At 49.6% G+C, this 24,410-nt stretch overlaps 1 protein-coding gene across 1 annotated transcript in view; it reads right to left on the bottom strand.

Annotated features, from left to right (window-relative positions):
- Positions 1-24,410, bottom strand: part of LOC144481695 (chloride channel protein ClC-Kb-like) — a 107,627-nt gene that overhangs the window by 16,988 nt on the left and 66,229 nt on the right. The window contains exons 16-20 of the mRNA XM_078200832.1: positions 22,300-22,436; positions 18,037-18,070; positions 14,366-14,430; positions 8,248-8,316; positions 6,350-6,388 (exon numbers count right to left, since the gene is read on the bottom strand). Of these exons, the coding sequence (XP_078056958.1) occupies positions 6,350-6,388; positions 8,248-8,316; positions 14,366-14,430; positions 18,037-18,070; positions 22,300-22,436 (344 nt within the window). The remainder of the gene's footprint in view (positions 1-6,349; positions 6,389-8,247; positions 8,317-14,365; positions 14,431-18,036; positions 18,071-22,299; positions 22,437-24,410) is intronic.

The following is a 24,410-nucleotide window of genomic DNA, read 5'->3' as shown; positions in this document are numbered from 1 at the left end:
ACTCCCAGGACAGGTACAGCATGGGGTTAGATACAAAGTAAAGCTCCCTCTACACTGTCCCCCATCAAACACTCCCAGGACAGGTACAGCACGGGGTTAGATACAGAGGAAAGCTCCCTCTACACTGTCCCCCATCAAACACTCCCAGGACAGGTACAGCACGGTGTTAGATACAGAGTAAAGCTCCCTCTACACTGTCCCCCATCAAACACTCCCAGGACTGGTACAGCACGGGGTTAGATACAGAGTAAGGTTCCGTCTATTCTGTCCCCCACCAAACACTCCCAGGACAGCTACAGCACGGGGTTAGATACAGAGTAAAGCTCCCTCTACACTGTCCCCCATCAAACACTCCCAGGACAGGTACAGCACGGGGTCAGATACAGAGTAAAGCTCCCTCTACACTGTCCCCCATCAAACACTCCCAGGACAGGTACAGCACGGGGTTAGATACAGAGTAAAGCTCCCTCTACACTGTCCCCCATCAAACACTCCCAGGACAGGTACAGCACGGGGTCAGATACAGAGTAAAGCTCCCTCTACACTGTCCCCATCAAACACTCCCAAGACAGGTACAGCACGGGGTTAGATACAGAGTAAAGCTCCCTCTACACTCTCCCCATCAAACACTCCCAGGACAGTTACAGCACGGGGTGAGATACGGAGTAAAGCTCCCTCTACACTGTCCCCATCAAACACTCCCAGGACAGGTACAGCACGGGGTTAGATACAGAGTAAAGCTCCCTCTACACTGTCCCCCATCAAACACTCCCAGGACTGGTACAGCACGGGGTTAGATACAGAGTAAGGTTCCGTCTATTCTGTCCCCCACCAAACACTCCCAGGACAGCTACAGCACGGGGTTAGATACAGAGTAAAGCTCCCTCTACACTGTCCCCCATCAAACACTCCCAGGACAGGTACAGCACGGGGTTAGATACAGAGTAAAGCTCCCTCTACACTGTCCCCCATCAAACACTCCCAGGACAGGTACAGCACGGGGTTAGATACAGAGTAAAGCTCCCTCTCCACTGTCCCCCATCAAACACTCCCAGGACAGGTACAGCACGGGGTCAGATACAGAGTAAAGCTCCCTCTACACTGTCCCCATCAAACACTCCCAAGACAGGTACAGCACGGGGTTAGATACAGAGTAAAGCTCCCTCTACACTCTCCCCATCAAACACTCCCAGGACAGTTACAGCACGGGGTGAGATACGGAGTAAAGCTCCCTCTACACTGTCCCCATCAAACACTCCCAGGACAGGTACAGCACGGGGTTAGATACAGAGTAAAGCTCCCTCTACACTGTCCCCCATCAAACACTCCCAGGACTGGTACAGCACGGGGTTAGATACAGAGTAAGGTTCCGTCTATTCTGTCCCCCACCAAACACTCCCAGGACAGCTACAGCACGGGGTTAGATACAGAGTAAAGCTCCCTCTACACTGTCCCCATCAAACACTCCCAGGACAGGTACAGCACGGGGTTAGATACAGAGTAAAGCTCCTTCTACACTGTCCCCCATCAAACACTCCCAGGACAGGTACAGCACGGGGTCAGATACAGAGTAAAGCTCCCTCTACACTGTCCCCCATCAAACACTCCCAGGACAGGTACAGCACGGGGTTAGATACAGAGTAAAGCTCCCTCTACACTGTCCCCCATCAAACACTCCCAGGACAGGTACAGCACGGGGTCAGATACAGAGTAAAGCTCCCTCTACACTTTCCCCATCAAACACTCCCAAGACAGGTACAGCACGGGGTTAGATACAGAGTAAAGCTCCCTCTACACTCTCCCCATCAAACACTCCCAGGACAGGTACAGCACGGGGTGAGATACGGAGTAAAGCTCCCTCTACACTGTCCCCATCAAACACTCCCAGGACAGGTACAGCACGGGGTTAGATACAGAGTAAAGCTCCCTCTACACTGTCCCCCATCAAACACTCCCAGGACAGGTACAGCACGGGGTTAGATACAGAGTAAAGCTCCCTCTACACTGTCCCCCATCAAACACTCCCAGGACAGGTACAGCACGGGGTTAGATACAGAGTAAAGCTCCCTCTACACTGTCCCCATCAAACACTCCCAGGACAGGTACAGCACGGGGTTAGATACAGAGTAAAGCTCCCTCGACACTGTCCCCATCAAACACTCCCAGGACAGGTACAGCACGGGGTTAGATACAGAGTAAAGCTCCCTCTACACTGTCCCCATCAAACACTCCCAGGACAGGTACAGCACGGGGTTAGATACAGAGTAAAGCTCCCTCTACACTGTCCCCCATCAAACACTCCCAGGGCAGGCACAGCACGGGGTTAGATACAGAGTAAAGCTCCCTCTACACTGTCCCCATCAAACACTCCCAGGACAGGTACAGCACGGGGTTAGATACAGAGTAAAGCTCCCTCTACACTGTCCCCATCAAACACTCCCAGGACAGGTACTGCACGGGGTTAGATACAGAGTAAAGCTCCCTCTACACTGTCCCCATCAAACACTCCCAGGACAGGCACAGCACAGGGTTAGATACAGAGTAAAGCTCCCTCTACACTGTCCCCCATCAAACACTCCCAGGACAGGCACAGCACGGGGTTAGATACAGAGTAAAGCTCCCTCTACACTGTCCCCATCAAACACTCCCAGGACAGGTACAGCACGGGGTTAGATACAGACTAAAGCTCCCTCTACACTGTCCCCATCAAACACTCCCAGGACAGGTACAGCACGGGGTTAGATACAGAGTAAAGCTCCCTCTACACTGTCCCCATCAAACACTCCCAGGACAGGGACAGCAGCAGAGTCCCCTCAGTTTAAATTCACAGTATTTTGTGACTCGTAACACACGCTGACAGATTTCCCTGTGGATTGCGTCTGGACATCAAGACATAAAGGATCCTTCAGGTACGGTGGCAGAGTGGTTAGCACCGCTGCTTCACGGCATCAGGCACCCAGGTTCAATTCCAGCCTCGGGTCACTGTCTGTGCGGAGTCTGCACGTTCTCCCACCCCGTGTCCGTGTGGGTTCCCTCCGGGTGCTCCGGTTTCCTCTCACAGTCCAAAGATGTGCAGGTTAGGTGGATTGGCCATGCTAAATTGCCCCTTAGTGTCTAAAGATGTACAGGTTAGGTGGATTGGCCATGCTAAATTGTCCCTTAGTGTCAGGGGGTTTAGCAGGTTAAATACATAGAATCATATAATCCCTACAATGCAGAAGGAGGCCATTCAGCCATCGAGTCTGTACCGGCCACAGTCCCACCCAGGCCTTACTTCCATAAACCCACATATATACCCTGTGTTCACCACCTAACACTTGGGTCAATTTAGCACGGCCAATCAACCTAACCCGCACATCTTTGGAGTGTGGGAGGAAACCGGAGCACCCTGAGGAAACCCACGCAGACACGAGGAGAACAGGGCAGCCTCTACTTTCTCAGATTCGGCATGTCCGCTACGACTCTCACCAACTTTTACAGGTGCACCATAGAAAGCAACCTTTCTGGTTGTATCACAGCTTGGTCTGGGCTCCTGCTCTGCCCAAGACCGCAAGGAACTACAAAAGGTCGTGAATGTTGCCCAATCCATCACGCAAACCAGCCTCCCATCCATTGACTCTGTCTACACTTCCCGCTACCTCGGGGAAAAGCAGCCGGCATAATCAAGGACCCCCACACGCCCCGGACATTCTCTCTTCCACCTTCTTCCATCGGGAAAAAGATACAAAAGTCTGAGGTCACGCACCAACCGACTCAAGAACAGCTTCTTCCCTGCTGCTGTCAGACTTTCGAATGGACCTCCCTCGCATTAAGTTGATCTTTCTCTACACCCTAGCTATGACTGTAACAGTACATTCTGCACTCTCTCCTTTCCTTCTCTATGAACGGTATGCTTTGTCTGTATAGCGCGCAAGAAACAATACTTTTCACTGTATCCCAATACATGTGACAATAATAAATCAAATCCTTCTCCCCTATGTACTCTATGAATGGTATGCTTTGTCTGTATAGTGCGCAAGAAACAATACTTTTCACTGTATCCCAATACATGTGACAATAATAAATCAAATCCTTCTCCCCTATGTACTCTATGAATGGTATGCTTTGTCCGTATAGCTTGCAAGAAACAATACTTTTCACTGTATCCCAAAACATGTGACAATAATAAATCAAACCCTTCTCCCCTATGTACTCTATGAATGGTATGCTTTGTCTGTATAGTGCGCAAGAAACAATACTTTTCACTGTATCCCAATACATGTGACAATAATAAATCAAATCCTTCTCCCCTATGTACTCTATGAATGGTATGCTTTGTCTGTATAGCGCGCAAGAAACAATACTTTTCACGGTATCCCAAAACATGTGACAATAATAAATCAAACCCTTCTCCCCTATGTACTCTATGAACGGTATGCTTTGTCTGTATAGCGCGCAAGAAACAATACTTTTCACGGTATCCCAAAACATGTGACAATAATAAATCAAACCCTTCTCCCCTATGTACTCTATGAACGGTATGCTTTGTCTGTATAGCGCGCAAGAGACAATACTTTTCACTGTATCCCAATACATGTGACAATAATAAATCAAATCAAATCAAAAACATGCAAACTCCACACAGACTCGAGGCTGGAATTGAACCCGGGTCCCTGGCGCTGTGAGGCAGCAGTGCTAACCACTCTTAAATGCACTGCTAAATCGGTGGGATTACAGGGAAAGGGCCTGGGTGGGATTGCAGTCGGCGCAGGATCGATGGGCCGAATGGCCTCCTTATGCACTGTAGGCGTTCTAGGAATTGGAGGAAGAGCAGGGGAGTTTGTCTTGTCCCCCCTCTCTTGGCCAATATTCCTCCCTCAACCCAAGAGGCAATGAGTTATTGTGGGATCTTTACTATGCACAACTTTAGGTGTCAAAGTAACCCTCATGACAAAAAAGGACACACAAACCACAAAACGCTACTTCGTTCTTTTGCGATAATACTGTTGTATTTTGATGTATTTTGTGTTTGAGATGGGGTTGCTCTAAGTGCTGGTGTTTTGTTACAAGAGTTCCACCAGCAGGAGTTAAGGATGCAGGCAAATTTTAGCTAAGGCACGTGTAACCTTGTAGAGTTAATGGAAATTTTGTTTATTTAGGTCCTCCTGGGATCTTAGACTAGGTTGATTGACAGAGCCATGTAGTTAATGGGAGGAGCTAAACTTGCAGGAAAGAAAGAGTTTCATTTTCATTTTAATTTGCAAGCAGTTGCTGCCTGAAGAAAGCAGTGTCTCTCTCTCCAGGTGTGTTCCGAAAGCTCTAAGACTGGTAACCTAAGTCAAAGTGAGTATGCCTGTGTTTTTCTAACTAATTTTAAAGCGACGTTTGAGCCTATATGAAGAATATTGCTTGATTGGAACTCAGTATAGATTAGCAGTTAAGAATTGTGTCATGTTTAGCTATCGTTCAATTGTGAAAAGTTAAGCTAATTCATTTGCAAAAATTAAACTGTGTTGTTAAATAAAATTTGCTTTCAGTTTAAGTTTATTTATTAGTGTCACAAGTAAACTGACATTAACACTGCAAGGAAAATCTCTTAGTTGCCACACTCTGGTGCCTGTTCTGGTAACACTGAGGGAGAATTTAGCTTGGCCAATCCACCCTAACCAGCACGTCTTTCAGACTGTGGGAGGAAACCGGAGCACCCGGAGGAAAGCCACGCAGACACGGGGAGAATGTGCAGACTCTGCACAGACAGTGACCCGAGACCAGAATTGAACCGGGGTCCCTGGCGTTGTAAGGCAGCAGTGCCAACCCACTGTGCTGCCCTCAAAAGCGAAAGATTTTAAAAAAAGTTTATTTACTGGTGTCACAAGTAGCTTACATTAACACCGCAATGAAGTTACTGTGAGAAAGTTAAAAGTTAAAGTTTATTTATTAGTCACAAGTAGGGCTTACATTAACACTGCAATGAAGTTACTGTGAAATTCCCCTAGTCGCCACACTCCGACGCCTGTTCGGGTCAATGCACCCTAACCAGCACGTCTTTCGGACTGTGGGAGGAAACCGGAGCACCCGGAGGAAACCCACGCAGACACGGGGGGGAGAACGTGCAAACTCCACACAGACAGTGACCCAAGCCGGGAATCGAACCCGGGTCCCTGGCGCTGTGAGGCAGCGACGCCAACCACTGTGCCACCGTGCCGCCCAGTGTTAGACGAATCGCACAAGGAGTGGAACATCTTATTCCCACACCAATGTCAAAATAGAAATATAGTTGGGGTCGGGTCTGCCTTTGTAATTATACCCTGGAGTTTCTGATCTTGTACCTTCATGCTTTACAATTGATTTTTTAAAAAACCACCATTACCTCCCATGTAGTCATCGTGTCAAAGACCTCCTCTCCATCCTGTAACAGAAGTCAAATTAAGAGTATTTACTGAGACAATCAGTGTCGTTAAAGTCATTCAGTTTGAGATTGGGAGTTTGGACAACATTCCTCATCTCCCCTTTACAATGGACGGCAGGCTTGGTTGGAAAGGTTGACGTAACCACAATGGAACCCCCTCTTTTTTTCCCACTGCCGATTGGTTACCCTGGGGTCTTACTTAGGTCATTTTATTTGCTCGTTCCATGGGATGTAATCATGATTGGCTCGGCTAATATTGATTGCGCATTCTTAACAGCTCCTTGAGAAGGTGGTGGTGAGCTGCCTTCTTGAGCCACAAGACCATAAGACATAGGAGCAGAATGAGGCCACTCGGCCCATCGAGTCTGCTCCGCCATTCAATCACGGCTGGTATTTTTCTCATCCCCATTCTCCTGCCTTTTCCCCATAACCCCTGATCCCCTTATTAATCAAGAACCTATCCAACTCTGTCTTAAAGACACTCAATGACCCGGCCTCCAGAACCGCTGCAGTCCATGTGGTGTAAGCACATCCACAGTGATGTTAGTTAAAGTTTATTTATTAGTGTCACAAATAGGCTTACATTAACATTGCAATGAAGTTACTGCGAGAATCCCCCAGTCGCCACACTCCGGCGCCTGTTCGGGTAACACTGAGGGAGAATTTAGCACGGCCAATCCATCTAACCAGCACATCTTTGGACTGTGGGAGGAAACCGGAGCACCCGGAGGAAACCCACGCAGACACGGGGAGAACGTGCAAACTCCGCACAGACAGTGACCCAAGACCGGGAATCGAACCCGGGCCCCTGGCGCTGTGAGGCAGCAGTGCTAACGCACTGTGCCACCGCACTGCCCAATGGTAACTCCCAGGATGGGGTATCCAGTTGATAGAGGGAGAATGAGTAATGTTGATGTTTTGAATGTTAGACTCTCTCTCGTTGGAGATAGTCTTTTCCTGGCACGTGTGTGATGGCAGCAGTGACACACCCTTTTAAAACCTTGTCCCAGGTCCCAACCCGCTCAAACCCGGCTAGTTCCAGTCTAGGTGCTGATGGCGTACCCCATGTCCATAACCCAGTGAGCTGTGTTCCTTCCCAAACCTCGCTGTCTTATCATCTCCTGGAAAAGGAACCATCCCATCAGGCAGAAGTTAAAGCTTCCTGAACTGTAGGACGCCAAAGGCAATGTTAGCATTCATGTCGAGAGGGCTAGAATACAAGAGTAGGGATGTACTTCTGAGGCTGTATAAGGCTCTGGTCAGACCCCCATTTGGAGTATTGTGAGCAGTTTTGGGCCCCGTATCTAAGGAAGGATGTGCTGGCCTTGGAAAGGGTCCAGAGGAGGTTCACAAGAATGATCCCTGGAATGAAGAGCTTGTCGTATGAGGAACGGTTGAGGACTCTGGGTCTGTACTTGTTGGAGTTTAGAAGGATGAGGGGGGGATCTTATTGAAACTTACAGGACACTGTGAGGCCTGGATAGAGTGGACGTGGAGAGGATGTTTCCACCAGTAGGAAAAACTAGAAACAGAGGGCACAACCTCAGGCTAAAGGGATGATCCTTTAAACCAGAGATGAGGAGGAATTTCTTCAGCCAGAGAGTGGTGAATGTGTGGAACTCTTTGCCGCAGAAGGCTGTGGAGGCCGGGTCATTGAGTGTCTTTAAGACAGAGATAGATAGGTTCTTGATTAATAAGGGGATCAGGGGTTATGGGGAAAAGGGCAGGAGAATGGGGATGAGAAAAACATCAGCCGTGATTGAATGGCGGAGCAGACCCGATGGGCCGAGTGGCCTAATTCTGCTCCTAGGTCTTAAGTAGTCGGAGCGTCAGGTTTAATGAACATCGGACCTCGTTACCAGAGTATAACAACGAAATCGCTTCTGCTTGCCGGATTTGGATGGGCGACTTTCTTGAACCACCTTGGTCTGTCAGGGAGAAAAAACACACGTGAGAACATTTTTCTTTCACAGAAACATGGAAACATAGAAGATAGGAGCAGGAGGAGGCCATTCGGCCCTTCGAGCCTGCTCCACCATTCATCACCATCATGGCTGATCATCCAACTCAATAGCCTAATCCTGCTTTCCCCCCATAACCTTTGATCCCGTTCGCCCCAAGTGCTATATCCAGCCGCCTCTTCAATACATTCAATGTTTTAGAACAAAGAACAAAGAACAGTACAGCACAGGAAACAGGCCCTTCGGCCCTCCAAGCCTGTGCCGCTCCTTGGTCCAACTAGACCAATCGTTTGTATCCCTCCATTCCCAGGCTGCTCATGTGACTATCCAGGTAAGTCTTAAACGATGTCAGCGTGCCTGCCTCCACCACCCTACTTGGCAGCGCATTCCAGGCCCCCACCACCCTCTGTGTAAAAAACATCCCTCTAATATCTGAGTTATACCTCGCCCCTCTCACCTTGAGCCCGTGACCCCTCGTGATCGTCACTTCTGATCTGGGAAAAAGCTTCCCACCGTTCACCCTATCTATCCCCTTCATAATCTTGTACACCTCTATTAGATCTCCCCTCATTCTCCGTCTTTCCAAGGAGAACAACCCCAGTTTACCCAGTCTCTCCTCATAGCTAAGACCCTCCAAACCAGGCAACATCCTGGTAAACCTTCTCTGCACTCTCTCTAACGCCTCCACGTCCTTCTGGTAGTGCGGCGACCAGAACTGGACGCAGTACTCCAAATGTGGCCTAACCAGCATTCTATACAGCTGCATCATCAGACTCCAGCTTTTATACTCTATACCCCGTCCTATAAAGGCATCAACTACTTCTTGTGGGAATGAATTCCACAGGCTCACCGGGTGAAGAAATGTCTCCTCACCTCCGTCCTAAATGGTCTACCCCGAATCCTCAGACTGTGACCCCTGGTTCTGGACTCCCCCCACCATCGGGAACATCCTCCCTGCATCTACCCTGTCTCGTCCTGTTAGAATTTTATAAGTCTCTATGAGATCCCCCCCTCATTCGTCTGAACTCCAGTGAAAACAATCCTAACCTGGTCAATCTCTCCTCATACATCAGTCCCGCCATCCCCGGAATCAGCCGGGTAAACCTTCGCTTCACTCCCTCCAGAGCAAGAACATCCTTCCTCAGAAAAGGAGACCAAAACTGCACACAATACTCCAGGTGTGGCCTCACCAAGGCCCTGTATAATTGCAACAACACATCCCTGCTCCTGTACTCGAAACCTCTCGCAATGAAGGCCAACATACCATTTGCCTTCTTTACCGCCTGCTGCACCTGCATGCTTACCTTCAGCGACTGGTGCACAAGGACACCCAGATCCCTCTGCACACTCCCCTCTCCCAATTTACAGCCATTCAGGTAGTAATCTGCTGCCTTGTTTTTAATTCCAAAGTGAATTTCCTCCCTGTCCCTTATATTTTTTGGTCCCTTTCGTTCCTTTTTATCTCTTGTGAGGCGTTCCAGCCGAGAGGGAGATTAGGCAAGCTAGTTCCATCCAGGAGTGAGGTGTGAGAGCTTCCCCTGAGGGGCATCTGGTCCTCCATGTTCCTTCCCTCCTCTCTATACTCCCTCCTCGCTATGGGATACAAACGCGGGCAATTGGGACTAGCTGGGGAGGGCACCAGGGGTCAGCATGGACCAGTTGGGCCCAAGGGCCTGTTTCCGTGCTGTATTGCTCTATCCTCCCCAGAGGCCATTCCCTCCTGGTAACCCGATGAAGCCCTAGATAGTCAATCAACAGAAAACCTGCGTTCGACTTCACTCGGAGGCCACCAGCTCTCAGGGGCAGAGAAGAGGCAATAATGTCCCCCTCCCTGTAATAAGCCTTCGGAGGCAGAACTCCCTTCAGCACAAACCCTTTATTTACAATTCCAACAGAGGTACACAGGGTGCGGGCAGTCAGCAGGCTACCTTCGGGAGTACCAGAGGAACCGACACGCCCACGCCCGGTTAAGTACAAAGAAAAGACTCCCCCATTGGCCCATCAATTGGCTCCTTAATCAGGGAGCTCATACTCCAATAGGCCATCCCCAATCTCCCGATTGAAAGCCCCCTTGTACCCTCCCAGCCTCTGTAGGGAAAGGAAAGTAGGTTAGAGACACCAACAGAACCACCAGCATTGAGTTAAATGATTCTAACTCGACTTGTAAGATAACAAGGGAACACTTTAACATCTGAATGCAGCAAAAGATTGAAAACAAGCGATTATGATTTAAACACATATTTTGATATTTTTAAATGTATTAACTGTATTTTTATAGAGTGATTTAGCCAAGAGCAAGTTGCTGCAAGGCCTGATGGGACAGGGACTTTGAGACAGAACCACATTCTCAGGGAACAATGAAACCTTGGAATGTGCAAGGTCTTACCATTTGAATATTCCCTATTTAACGGGGAATTGGGAGCAGTGAGGTTCTCAGGGTCGCTTACGAATAGAATAAAGCAAAAAAGTAAAGTTTATTTTTTAGCCACAAGTAAGGCTTACATTAACACTGCAATGAAGTTACTGTGAGAATCCCCCTTGTTGCCACATTCCGGCGCCTGTTCGGGTCAATGCACCCTAACCAGCACGTCTTTCAGACTGTGGGAGGAAACCGGAGCACCCGGAGGAAACCCACGTAGACACGGGGAGAACGTGCAGACTCCGCACAGACAGTGACCCAAGTCGGGAATCGAACCCGGGTCCCTGGCGCTGTGAGGTGGCAGTGCTAACCCACTGTGCCGCCGTGCCGCTGAATAGAGTTATTCACGATCCAGATAGGACAATTGCCTTCTCAGCCGCGAGAACGTGCATTGGTCTGACCCGGCGTATGATGTGGAGGAAACGGGTGGGACTGTTAACTTTGACCTCAGGGTCTGGGGGTTGCTAAGCAACAGCGGAAGTTGAGTCAGCGATAGCGGGAGGAAGCATCCGGATTCCAAGGACCAATAGAATCCCATCATGTCAGAGGGTGAAATGCAATTGGCTGAAGTATGTGACCGACGTTATTGTTGTGGGGAAATTAAAGAAATGGTTACCTGACACACAAAATGGTTGCCTGACACACAAAATGGTTGCCTGGGAAGGGACATTAAACAGGCACTGGCTTTTAGCACAGACAGTTACTTAAAGTTAAAACATGCAGTAACCGAAATGCTGCAGGAAGCTAGTCAGAGCTTGAGGCACTTTAAGATAAGGGCAGACCCAGAACAAAGGGTCTGATAATAAGATCAGCCACAGATGGGAACATAAGAACATAAGAAATAGGAGCAGGAGTAGGCCATCTGGCCCTTCGAGCCTGCCCCGCCATTCAACAAGATCATGGCTGATCTGAAGCGAATCAGTTCCACTTACCCGCCTGCTCCCCATATCCCCTAATTCCCTTATCGATCAGAAAACTATCTACCCGTGATTTAAACATATTCAACGAGGAAGACTCCACCACTTCAATGGGCAGAGAATTCCAGAGATTCACTACCCTCTGAGAGAAGAAGTTCCCCCTCAACTCTGTTCTGAACCGGCCCCCCCCTTATTTTGAGGCTGTGCCCCCTAGTTCTAGTTTCCCTTCTAAGTGGAAAGAATCTCTCCACCTCTACCCTATCCAGCCCCTTCATTATCTTATATGTCTCTATAAGATCACCCCTCATCCTTCTAAACTCCAACGAGTACAGACCCAATCTGTTTAATCTCTCCTCATAAGCTACACCCCTCATCTCCGGTATCAACCTGGTGAACCTTCTCTGCACTCCCTCCAAGGCCAATATATCCTTTCGCAAATAAGGGGACCAAAACTGCACACAGTACTCCAGTTGCGGCCTCACCAGTGCCTTGTACAGTTGCAGCAAGACCTCCCTGCTTTTATATTCTATCCCCCTCGCGATAAATACATAAATGCAACAACACCAGCCACTGAATGTATAGATCGAAACCAGTCATTGATAGAGGAAATGTATCCATTCTATGAACAATGATATGTTAACTGCCCATATCTGTACCTATCTGATTGTAACGATGTGTTAACTATCGATCACCATGATCTGCCCACTCAACTATAACGATGTGTTAAACGGCTAATGTCCGGACTACCTATTGTCTAAAAGGCATAAAAATGATCAACTGCTATTGTGTAACTGAGAAGGTAGCTGCCAAGTACTGCGGAGTACCAGTGCTTTCTCCCCGAAGCTTCGTGTCCAAAATAAAACTGTATTACTGAACCGCCAGTCTGACTCCAGTGGTAAATTTCCCACAACATTATTAATGATTTAAGTGCGTTGAAGTTGGTTGATTCAAAGCTAATGAAAGGCGGGAGAATTTGATAAGAAAAACGTATAATTGATTTATCTTGAACTGTATACAAAGAACAAAGAACAGTACAGCACAGGAACGGGCCCTTCGGCCCTCCAAGCCTGCGCCGGTCTTGATGCCTGCCTAAACTAAAACCGTCTGCACTTAGAGTCCGTATCCTTCCATTCCCATCCTATTCATGTATTTGTCTAGTTGTCTCTTAAATGCCACTATCGTACCCGCTCCCACCCCCTCCCCCGGGCTGCACCTTCCAGACACTCACCACCCTCTGTGTAAAAAAACTCACCTCGCACATCTCCTCTAAACTTTCCCCCATGCACCTTAAACCTGTGCCCCCCTAGTCATTGACTCTTCCACCCTGGGGAAAAAGCTTCTGACTATCCACTCTGTCCATGCCCCTCATAATCTTGTAGACTTCTATCAGGTCGCCCCTCAACCTCCGTCGTTTCAGTGAGAACAAACCAAGTTTCTCCAACCTCTCCTCATAGCCAATACCCTCCAGACCAGGCAACATCCTGGTAAACCTCTTCTGTACCCTCTCCAAAGCCTCCACGTCCTTCTTGTAGTGTGGTGACCAGAATTGGACACAATACTACTTGAGAAAGGATATACAAACATGCATCAGAGTTTATTATAGACGTCAGGCTGCTCTATGTCTGCAGGGGCCTCGGACTCTTAATATTCTCTCCCTGTGATTCGCAGTCAAATAAAAGTTACGTCTTTAAACTGGGACACTGGCTTTCATAGTATCGCAGAATCCCTGCAGTGCAGAAGGAGGCCATTCGGTCCATCGAGTCTGCACCGATCACAATCCTACCCAGGCCCTATCCCCGTAACCCCATGCATTTACCCTCGCTAGTCCCCCTGACACTAGGGTCAATTTAGCATGGCCGATCCACCTGACCCGCACATCTTTGGACTGTGGGAGGAAACCCAGTAAGAGTTTTAACAACACCAGGTTAAAGTCCAACAGGTTTATTTGGTAGCAAATGCCATTAGCTTTCGGAGCGCTGCTCCTTCGTCAGATGGAGCACATTCTCAGGGAACAGGAGCAGCGCTCCGAAAGCTAACGGCATTTGCTACCAAATAAACCTGTTGGACTTTAACCTGGTGTTGTTAAAACTCTTACTGTGTTTACCCCAGTCCAACGCCGGCATCTCCACATCAGGAGGAAACCCATGCAGACATGGGGAGAACGTGCAGACTCCACACAGACAGTGACCCAAGCCGGGAATCGAACCCAAGTTTTGAAGAAGAAGTTTATTTATTTGTCACAAGTCGGCTTACATTAACACTGCAATGAAGTTACTGTGAAAATCCCCGAGTCGCCACACTCCAGCGCCTGTTCGAGCAATACTGAGGGAGAATTTGGCGTGGCCAATTCACCTAACCAGCACGTCTTTCAGACTGTGGGAGGAAACCGGAGCACCCGGAGGAAACCCACGCAGACACGGGGGGAGAACGTGCAAACTCCACACCGACAGTGACCGAGGGCGGAATTGAACCCGGGCCCCTGGCGCTGTGAGGCAGCAGCGCTAACCCGCTGTGCCACCGTGCCGCCCCTGAATCTTTGTATTGGCTGAAGCTTCGGCAATACCTGGCCACCACGCAAACCCCACTAACACCCTCCATCTGCTGAGGAGGTGTAGCCGGGGTGAGTTAGCGATGAAGTCCATGCTTTCAGCAAACGCGGGAGAAGCAGCTAAGGCCCTACCTCTTCATTCTCGATGTAGATGTTGTCTTCTTGGTGGAAGTGTTGATTTTCAGGAGGATGAGAGTCTGCAATGAAATCCCAACGAGACGGGGAGGGTGAGTGAACTTTGCAATCATTTCCTATGTTACGTTTCAGTCACCAAGACAGAAGGGAGCATTCAAGCCTCAAAGGTAGGCCCCAGAATGACACTGGGATGAAAAGGGTTAAATTAAATTAAATTAAGAGGCTTGTATTCCCTCGGGTGTAGAAGATTCTTAAGGAGCTTGACAGGGTAAATGCTGAGCGGATGTTTCCCCTCAGGGGAGATCGAGGACCAGGGGGCGTAGTCTCAGAATAAAGGAGCGCCAATGTCAAACTGAGATGAGGAGGAATATCTTTCACAGAATCTTAGAATCCCTACAGTGCAGAAGGAGGCCATTTGGCCCATCACTGACAACAATGCCACCCAGGCCCTATCCCCTTAACCCCACGTATTCACCCTGCCAATCCCCCTGGCACTAATCCACCGAACCTGCACATCTTTGGACACTAAGGGACAATTTAGCATGGCCAATCCACTTAACCTGCACATCTTTGGATACTAAGGGAGAATTTAGCATGGCCAATCCACCTAACCTCCACATCTTTGGACACTAAGGGAGAATTTAGCATGGCCAATCCACCTAACCTATACATCTTTGGACACTAAGGGGCAATTTAGCATGGCCAATCCACCTAACCTGCACCTCTTTGGACACTAAGAGGGCAATTTAGCATGGCCAATCCACCTAACCTACACATCTTTGGACACTAAGGGGCAATTTAGCATGGCCAATCCACCTAACTTGCACCTCTTTGGACACTAAGAGGGCAATTTAGCATGGCCAATCCACCTAACCTGCACATCTTTTTAAATGTCCACCTGATCAAGACCTTCCACGCCCGCTGGGCACCGCAGGGACTGGGGTGTTTTAAGTTTAAGCTTATTTATTAGTGTCACAAGTCAGCTTACATTAACACTGCAATGAAGTTACTGTGAAATTCCCCTAGTCGCCACACTCCGGCGTCTGTTCGGGTAACACCGAGGAAGAATTTAGCACGGCCAATCCACCCTAACCAGCACGTCTTTTGGACTGTGGGAGGAAACCGGAGCACCGGGAGGAAACCCACGCAGACACGGGGAGAACGTGCAGACTCCGCACAGACAGTGACCCGAGCCGGGAATCGAACCCGGGTCCCTGGCGCTGTGAGGCAGCAGCGCTAACCCGCTGTGCCACCCTCTCATCAGCTTTTACAGATGCACCATAGAAAGCATTCTTTCTGGCTGTATCACAGCTTGGTCTGGGCTCCTGCTCTGCCCAAGACCGCAAGGAACTACAAAAGGTCGTGAATGTAGCCCAATCCATCACGCAAACCCAGCCTCCCATCCATTGACTCTGTCTACACTTCCCGCTGCCTCGGGGAAAAGCAGCCGGCATAATCAAGGACCCCACGCACCCCGGACATTCTCTCTTCCACCTTCTTCCATCGGGAAAAAGATACAAAAGTCTGAGGTCACGTACCAACCGACTCAAGAACAGCTTCTTCCCTGCTGCCATCACACCATTGAATGGACTTACCTTATATGAAGTTGATCTTTCTCTGCACCCTAGCTATGACTGTAACTACATTCTGCACTCCCTCCTTTCCTTCTCCCCTATGTACAGTATGATTTGATTTATTATTGTCACATGTATTGGGATACAGTGAAAAGTATTGTTTCTTGCGCGCTATGCAGACAAAGCATACCGTTTATAGAGAAGGAGAGAGTGCAGAATGTAACGTTACAGTCATAGCTAGGGTGTCGAGAAAGATCAACTTAATATAAGCAGGTCTATTCAAAAGTCTGATGGCAGCAGGGAAGAAGCTGTTCTTGAGTCGGTTGGTACGTGACCTCAGACTTTTGTATCTTTTTCCCGACGGAAGAAGGTGGAAGAGAGAATGTCCAGGGTGCGTGGGGTCCTTGATTATTCTAGCTGCTTTTCCCCGAGGCAGCGGGAAGTGTAGACAGAGTCAATGGATGGGAGGCTGGTTTGCGTGATGGATTGGGCTACATTCACAACCCTCTGTAGTTTTTTGTGGTCTTGGGCAGAGCAGGAGCCCAGACCAAGCTGTGATACAACCAGAAAGAATGCTTTCTATGGTGCATCTGTAAAAGTTGGTGAGAGTCGTAGCGGACATGCCAAATTTCCTTAGTCTTCTGAGAAAGTAGAGGCGTTGGTGGGGCTTTCTTAACTATAGTGTTGGCTTTGTCTGTAGGACGCATAAGAAACAATACTTTTCATTGTAAAGGAACATCTCACATAGAAACATGTGAGACCATAGAAACTGGAAGCAGGAGGAGGCCATTCGGCCCATCGAGCCTGCTCCACCTTTCATCACCATCATGGCTGATCCTCCAATTCAATATCCTGATCCCCCTTTCCCCCCATATCCCTCGGTCCCTTTAGCCCCAAGAGCGATATCTAATTTCTTTTTGAAACCACACAACGTTTTGGCCTCAGCTACTTTCTGTGGGAGTGAATTCCACACATTCACCACCTTCTGGGTGAAGAAATTTCTCCTCACCTCAGTCCTAAATGGTTTACCCCTTATCCTCAAACTGTGACCCCCTAGTTCTGGACTCCCCCCACCATCGGGAACATTCTTTCTGAATCCACCCTGTCGAACCCTGTTAGAATTTTATAAGTTTCGATGAGATCCCCTCTCACTCTTCTAAACTCCAGTGAATATAATCCTAACTCTCTTCACATGACAGACCTGCCATCCCAGGAATCAGCCTGGTAAACCTTCGCTGCGCTCCCTCTATAGCAAGGACATCCTTCCTCAGATAAGGGGACCAAAACTGCACACAATACTCCAGGTGTGGCCTCACCCAACGCTCTATACAATTCCAGCAAAATAATCTATCCCAAACTCAAATCCTCTTGCTATGAAGGCCAACAGACCAGTTGCCTTCTTCTAGGTTGAGGGGGTGAAGTATCTGGTGTCCGACAGCATTGGAAACACATGGGACGCCATGTTGGTTCGGAAATGTAGTGGGGTCCGTGGTGGCTCCCTTAAGAGGAGCTAGGCCCCTATGATAAGCTGATTCTTGCCCCCACAACACCTCCCCCCCCCCCCCCCCCCCACTCCGTCCCCTCCCCATTTTACGACCCAACTGGTGGGCCACAGGCTTTCTGAGCTGGCATCACCTCACCCACGTTGGGTCCCTAAAGGAAGCCCTTGAGGCCTCCTTCATGACCCCTTCATGGGGGTGGGGGAACGGGGGGAGAGAGCATCCAACTGGCCTCCACAGCACTCGCCCGCTTGCCCGCATCCCACCCCTTCCCCAAGTTCCCAGCATCCTCGCTGATGCCAGACTCTGACCGGAGATGAGATGTGGCCCCACCCGAGTGGGGAGGTTGTGTTTCATTGGCCGGGCCCAGACAGCAAAGAACAGTACAGCACCGGGAACAGGCCCTACGGCCTGAGACCAAATCTGCACACAACACGCCAGGTGTGGCCTCACCAACGCCCTGTACATTTGCAGCAAAACATCCCGATCCCTATAATAAATCAGATCAAATCTGTGGACGCAACTGCACGCGTGGGCACATGGAATGGATTCCCAGGTATGCATGTATGCACAAACACAGACGCATGCTACTTACCGTCAGAGGCAATCCTGTCGGAGCATGGGTTATTCTGAATTAAATAAAACATGAACATAAATGTGAATTAATACAACTCTTGGGAGCGACACACACTCTCTTCTGGAACCCACAGGTACACACTGATGTCCTTTTACTTGTGAGGTCTCCAGTTGTTTAGGAATGATAAAATAAACTTTGTATTTCACCAAACTCACGCGCATTTTTAAAATTAACCCGCCCCCTGATGCACTATCAATCGAGCAAAGACTAGTTAGTACGCAAGAACAAATAGGCTTTTATTCGCAAAAGACTTGGAGCACACCCATGCCGATGAACTGGTCCGGCGACTGAGGCAGGGGGGTTGGGAGCACTCACCTTTATACCTGGACCAGGGGGGGAGGTGTCCCAGGCGGGGCCGGCAGGGGCAAGTCCAGGCATGTCACACACACACACAGGCACTAAGCTAACAGGTTTACCACATCCCCCCACCCCCGATTCACGCAAAAAAACATTCTATAGTTAGTCGCTATTGCAGCTGCATTGGACGAGCAATGTCTTTTAAAGTTTGTTTATTCGTGTCACAAGTAAGGCTCACATTAACACCGCAATGAAGTTACTGTGAAATTCCCCTAGTCGCCACACTCTGTCGCCTGTTCGGGTCAATGCACTCTAACCCAGCACGTCTTTCGGACTGTGGGAGGAAACCGGAGCACCCGGAGGAAGCCCACGCAGACACGGGGAGAATGTGCAGACTCCGCCCCAGACAGTGACCCAAGCCGGGAATCGAACCCGGGTCCCTGGCGCTGTGAGGCAGCAGCGCTAACCCACTGTGCCGAACAGAACAGGTAAGATGGGTATGGAGGGATACGGGCCAAATGCGGGCAATTGGGACTCGCTTAGTGATTAAAAGGAAAGGACTGGCATGGACAAGTTGGGCCGAAGGGTCTGTTTCTATGCTGGAAACCTCGATGACTTGATGAGTCCAACGCCGGCATCTCCACCTGTTCACTCAGACATTTGCTAAATTCACTTGTAGGATGTGGGAGACCTGATAGAAGTCTACAAGATTATGAGGGGCATGGACAGGGTAGATAGTCAGAAGCTTTTTCCCCAGGATGGAAGAGTCAATTACTAGGGGGCACAGGTTTAAGGCGCGAGGGGCAAGGCTTAAAGGAGATGTACGAGGCAAGTTTTTTTACACAGAAGGTAGTGGGTGCCTGGAACTCGCTGCCGGGGGAGGTAGTGGAAGCGGAGACGATAGTGAGTTTTAAGGGGCGTCTTGGCAGATACATGAATAGAATGGGAATAGAGGGATATGGTCCCCGGAAGGGTAGGGGGTTTTAGTTCAGTCGGGCAGCATGGTCGGTGCAGGCTTGGAGGGGCCGAAGGGCCTGTTCCTGTGCTGTAATTTTCTTTGTTCTTTGAGAGTCACTGGCTAGGCCCAGCATTCATTGCTCATCCCTAGTTGCCCCTCGAGAAGGTGGTGAGTGAGCCGCCATCTTGAACCCGCTGCATTCCCTGAGATGTAGGTACTCCCACAGTGCTGTTCTGTTTTCTTAAAGTTTATTTATTTGTGTCACAAGTAGGCTTACATTAACACTGCAATGAAGTTACTGTGAGAATCCCCCTAGTCGCCACACTCCGGCGCCTGTTCGGGTAACACTGAGGGAGAATTTAGCACGGACAATGCACCCTAACCAGCACGTCTTTCAGACTGTGGGAGGAAACCGGAGCACCCGGAGGAAACCCACGCAGACAGGGGGAGAACGTGCAGACTCCGCACAGACAGTGACCCAAGCCGGGAATCGAACGCGGGTCCCTGGCGCTGTGAGGCAGCAGTGAGAACCACTGTGCCACCGCGCCGCCCTTTACCCTCTAATCACGGCACGGTAGCACAGTGGTTAGCACTGCTGCTTCACAGCTCCAGGGTCCTGGGTTCGATTCCCGGCTCGGGTCACTGTCTGTGTGGAGTTTGCACATTCTCCTCGTGTCTGCGTGGGTTTCCTCCGGGTGCTCCGGTTTCCTCCCACAGTCCCAAAGATGTGCGGGTTAGGTTGATTGGCCGTGCTAAAATTGCCCCTTAGTGTCCTGGGATGCGTAGATTAGAGGCATTAGCGGGTAAAATATGTAGGGATATGGGGGTAGGGCCTGGGTGGGATTGTGGTCGGTGCAGACTCGATGGGCCGAATGGCCTCTTTCTGTGCTGCAGGATTCCTATGATTCTATGATTGTTCTATAGTGTAGATTAGAGGGGCTTTAGATTGGTTCCACTGGTCGGCGCAACATCGAGGGCCGAAGGGCCTGTACTGCGCTGTAATGTTCTATGCTCTATGATAATCCCCCTAACCTGCACATCTTTGGACATTAAGGGAGAATTAAGGGAGGGAGTTCCAGGATTTCGACCCAGCGATGGTGAAGGGAAGGCCTGGTGAGTGAAGGAGCAGCGCTCCGAAAGCTCGTGATTCCAAATAAACCTGTTGGACTCTAACCTGGTGTTGTGAGACTTCTTACCGAGCCCCACCCCAGTCCAGCGCCGGCACCTCCCACATCAAGACATATTCCCAAGTCAGGATGGTGAACGACTCGGGGAGGGGAGGGGGAAACCTCCATAGCTACCCTTGTCCGCCGAGGCGGTAGCGACTGTCGTACATATTAACCATCGCATCATCGTTATTGCTGTCCGCCTGTTCCAAGGCAAGGATTGACTTAACGATGGGAGCTGTTTGGGATTGTCAGGGCCAGTAACGGTAACGCTCCAACGCGGTTGTGTGTCCCTGGATGGGGAGGAGGGGGGGGGGGGGTCATAACTCTATTCCTGTCACCTTTTGCCCTCTGGGCTTGAGAGGAATGGCTTGAGTCCCCGTGGGAAGAGCAAGCAGTCTTGAAAAGAGGCAACCGGGACTTTACCTTCTGAAGATCCCTCTGACTGCATTGGCACAGTCCGAGTCCATGGTTGGAGTGGGCTCTCTGGAACAATGCCCATTCGGGCATTATTCACAGAATACTACAGTGCAGGAGAGGCACTTCAGCCCATCGAGTTCGCACCAACGCATGAAATGTCCTGACCTGCCCACCTAATCCCACTTGCCAGCACTTGGCCCGTAGCCTTGAATGTTATCATAGAAGAATCATAGAAACCCTACAGCACAGAAAGAGGCCATTCGGCCCACCGAGTCTGCACCGACCACAATCCCACCCAGGCCCTACCCCCATATCCCTACATATTTACCCACTAATCCCTCTAACCTACTCATCTCAGGACACTAAGGGCAATTTTAGCATGGCCAATCATAGAAATCATAGAAACCCTACAGTGCAGAAGGAGGCCATTCGGCCCATCGAGTCTGCACCGACCACAATCCCACCCAGGCCCTATCCCCACATATTTTACCCACTAATCCCTCTAACCTACGCATCCCAGGACTCTAAGGGGTAATTTTTAACCTGGCCAATCAACCTAACCCGCACATCTTTGGACTGTGGGAGGAAACCGGAGCACCCGGAGGAAACCCACGCAGACACGAGGAGAATGTGCAAACTCCACACAGACAGTGACCCAAGCCAGGAATCGAACCCAGGCCCCTGGAGCTGTGAAGCAGCAGTGCTAACCACTGTGCTACCGTGCCGCCCAGGTACTTTTTAAAGGATGTGAGGCCTCCACCACCCTCCCAGGCAGCGCATTCCAGACCCTCACCACCCTCTGGGTAAAAAAGGTTTTCCTCAAATCTTCCCCTAAACCTCCAACCCCTTCACTTTTAACTCGTGTTCCCTTGTAACTTTAAAGTAAAAGTTTTTAAAGCTCATTTGTTAGTCATAAGTAAGGCTTACATTAACGCCGCAATGAAGTTACTGTGAAATTCCCCCTAGTCGTTACACTCCGGCGCCTGTTCGGGTCAATGCACCCTAACCAGCACGTCTTTCAGAATGTGGGAGGAAACCGGAGCACCCGGAGGAAACCCACGCAGACACGGGGAGAACGTGCAAACTCCACACAGACAGTGACCCGAGGCCGGAATCGAACCCGGGTCCCCGGCGCTGTGAGGCAGCAGTGCTAACCCACTGTGCCACCGTGGCGCCCACTGACCCTTCAACTCAGGGGAACGGCTGCTCCCTCTCCACCCCTGTCCACGCCCCTCATAATCTTGAACACCTCGATCCGGTCGCCCCCCTCTCAGTCTTCTCTGCTCCCAGAGAAAACAACCCAAGTCCACCCAACCTCTCTTTTCCAATTCACTTTGGAAAAGACCCCTCCTCCCGCCCCGTCCCGTCTCCTTGACCCACCTCCTGATGGGATAACACCTCCGCAGGTTGCCTGGATTCTTCCAGAATGTACCTCAGCCTCCTCTCCGGACTCAGCTGCTCGGCGAGGAGCTTGGCGAGATTCTTTCGCTTGATGGATCCCAGCAGAACCTTGGACTCTAGAACAAAACCAAAGGAGGTTTTTACTTTAGGCCCGCAATGACCGCCTGTTCATTGTAACTCCGTCCACTCCCCAGTGATTGTTTTGTAAGCACTTTGCTTGGGGTTCTAATGGTTACATTCTCATCCTTTCAACGTGCTTCACTCTTGAAGACATCGGGCCCCTTTTGGGCTCGTATTCCAAGGGCAAGCGAGGTAGATGAACAGTTCCCTTGCAATGTACAGAGCTGCCTAAGGGGTACGGACCATCACAAAGGGTTACATCAATAGCCAATGCCCCTGTCTACATCAACGGGGGCAAAGTGGAAATGGTCGAAAGCTTCAGGTTTCTAGGTGTCCAGATCACCAACAACCTGTCCTGGTCCCCCCCCATGCCAACGCTATAGTTAAGAAAGCCCCACCAACCCCTCTACTTTCTCAGAAGACTAAGGAAATTTGGCATATCAGCTACAACTCTCACCAACTTTTACAGATGCACCATAGAAAGCATTCTTTCTGGGTGTATCACAGCTTGGTCTGGCTCCTGCTCTGCCCAAGACCACAAGGAACTACAAAAGGGTGTGAATGTAGCCCAATCCATCACGCAAACCAGCCTCCCATCCTTGACTCTGTCTACACTTCCCGCTGCCTCGGAAAAGCAGCCGGCAAAAATAATAGTTAAAGTTTATTTATTAGTCACAAGAAGGCTTTATGAGGAAAGGTTGAGGGAGCTAGGGCTGTTCTCTTTGGAGCGGAGGAGGTTGAGAGGAGACTTGATAGAGGTTTATAAGATGATGAGGGGGATAGATAGAGTGAACGTTCAAAGACTATTTCCTCGGGTGAATGGAACGGTAACTAGGGGGCATAACTATAGGGTTCATGGTGGGAGATATAGGAAGGATGTCTGAGGTAGGTTCTTTACGCAGAGAGTGGTTGGGGTGTGGAATGGACTGCCTGCAGGGATAGTGGAGTCAGACACTTTAGGAACATTTAAGAAGCTATTGGATAGGCACATGGAGTACTTCGGGATGATAGGGAGGAAATAGCTTGATCTGGGTTTCAGACAAAGCTCGGCACAACATCGTGGGCCGAAGGGCCTGTTCTGTGCTGTACTGTTCTATGTTCTATATTAACACTGCAATGAAGTTACTGTGAAATTCCCCTAGTCGCCACATCCTGGCGCCTGTTTGAGTCAATGCACCTAACCAGCACATCTTTGAACTGTGGGAGGAAACTGGAGCACCCGGAGGAAACCCACGCAGACACGGGGAGAATGTGCAAACTCCACACAGACAGTGACCCAAGTCGGGAATCGAACCTGGGTCCCTGGCGCAGTGAGGCAACAGTGTTAACCACTGTGCCCAGGACTCCACGCACCCCGGGCATTCTCTCTTCCTCCTTCTTCCATCAGGAAAAAGTCTGAGGTCACGCACCAACCGACTCGAGAACAGCTTCTTCCCTGCTGCTGTCAGACTTTTGAATGGACCTACCTCGCATTAAGTTGATCTTTCTCTACACCCTAGCTATGACTGTAACACTACATTCTGCACCCTCTCCTTTCCTTCTCTATGAATGGTATGCTTTGTCTGTATAGCGCGCAAGAAACAATACTTTTCACTGTATCCCAATACATGTGACAATAATAAATCAAATCCTTCTCCCCTATGTACTCTATGAACAGTATGCTTTGTCTGTATAGCACGCAAGAAACAATACTTTTCACTGTATCCCAGTACATGTGACAATAATAAATCAAATCCTTCTCCCCTATGTACTCTATGAACAGTATGCTTTGTCTATATAGCGCGCAAGAAACAATATTTTTCACTGTATCCCAATACATGTGACATTAATAAAGAAGCTGTGTTTTGGGAAACAGAATCGACTACAACGCCTTCTGAGTTTCTTCACAAGGGGTTTCCAGCACTCAATCCAGGAGGCTGGATTCCTGGGTTTTAACCGATGCTGTATTGTGTATATTTGGAGGGTTTTGT

This window comes from Mustelus asterias, chromosome 31 (assembly GCF_964213995.1).
Source record: "Mustelus asterias chromosome 31, sMusAst1.hap1.1, whole genome shotgun sequence".
NCBI lineage: Eukaryota > Metazoa > Chordata > Chondrichthyes > Carcharhiniformes > Triakidae > Mustelus > Mustelus asterias.
This window is presented reverse-complemented; position numbering and strand designations above follow the sequence as displayed.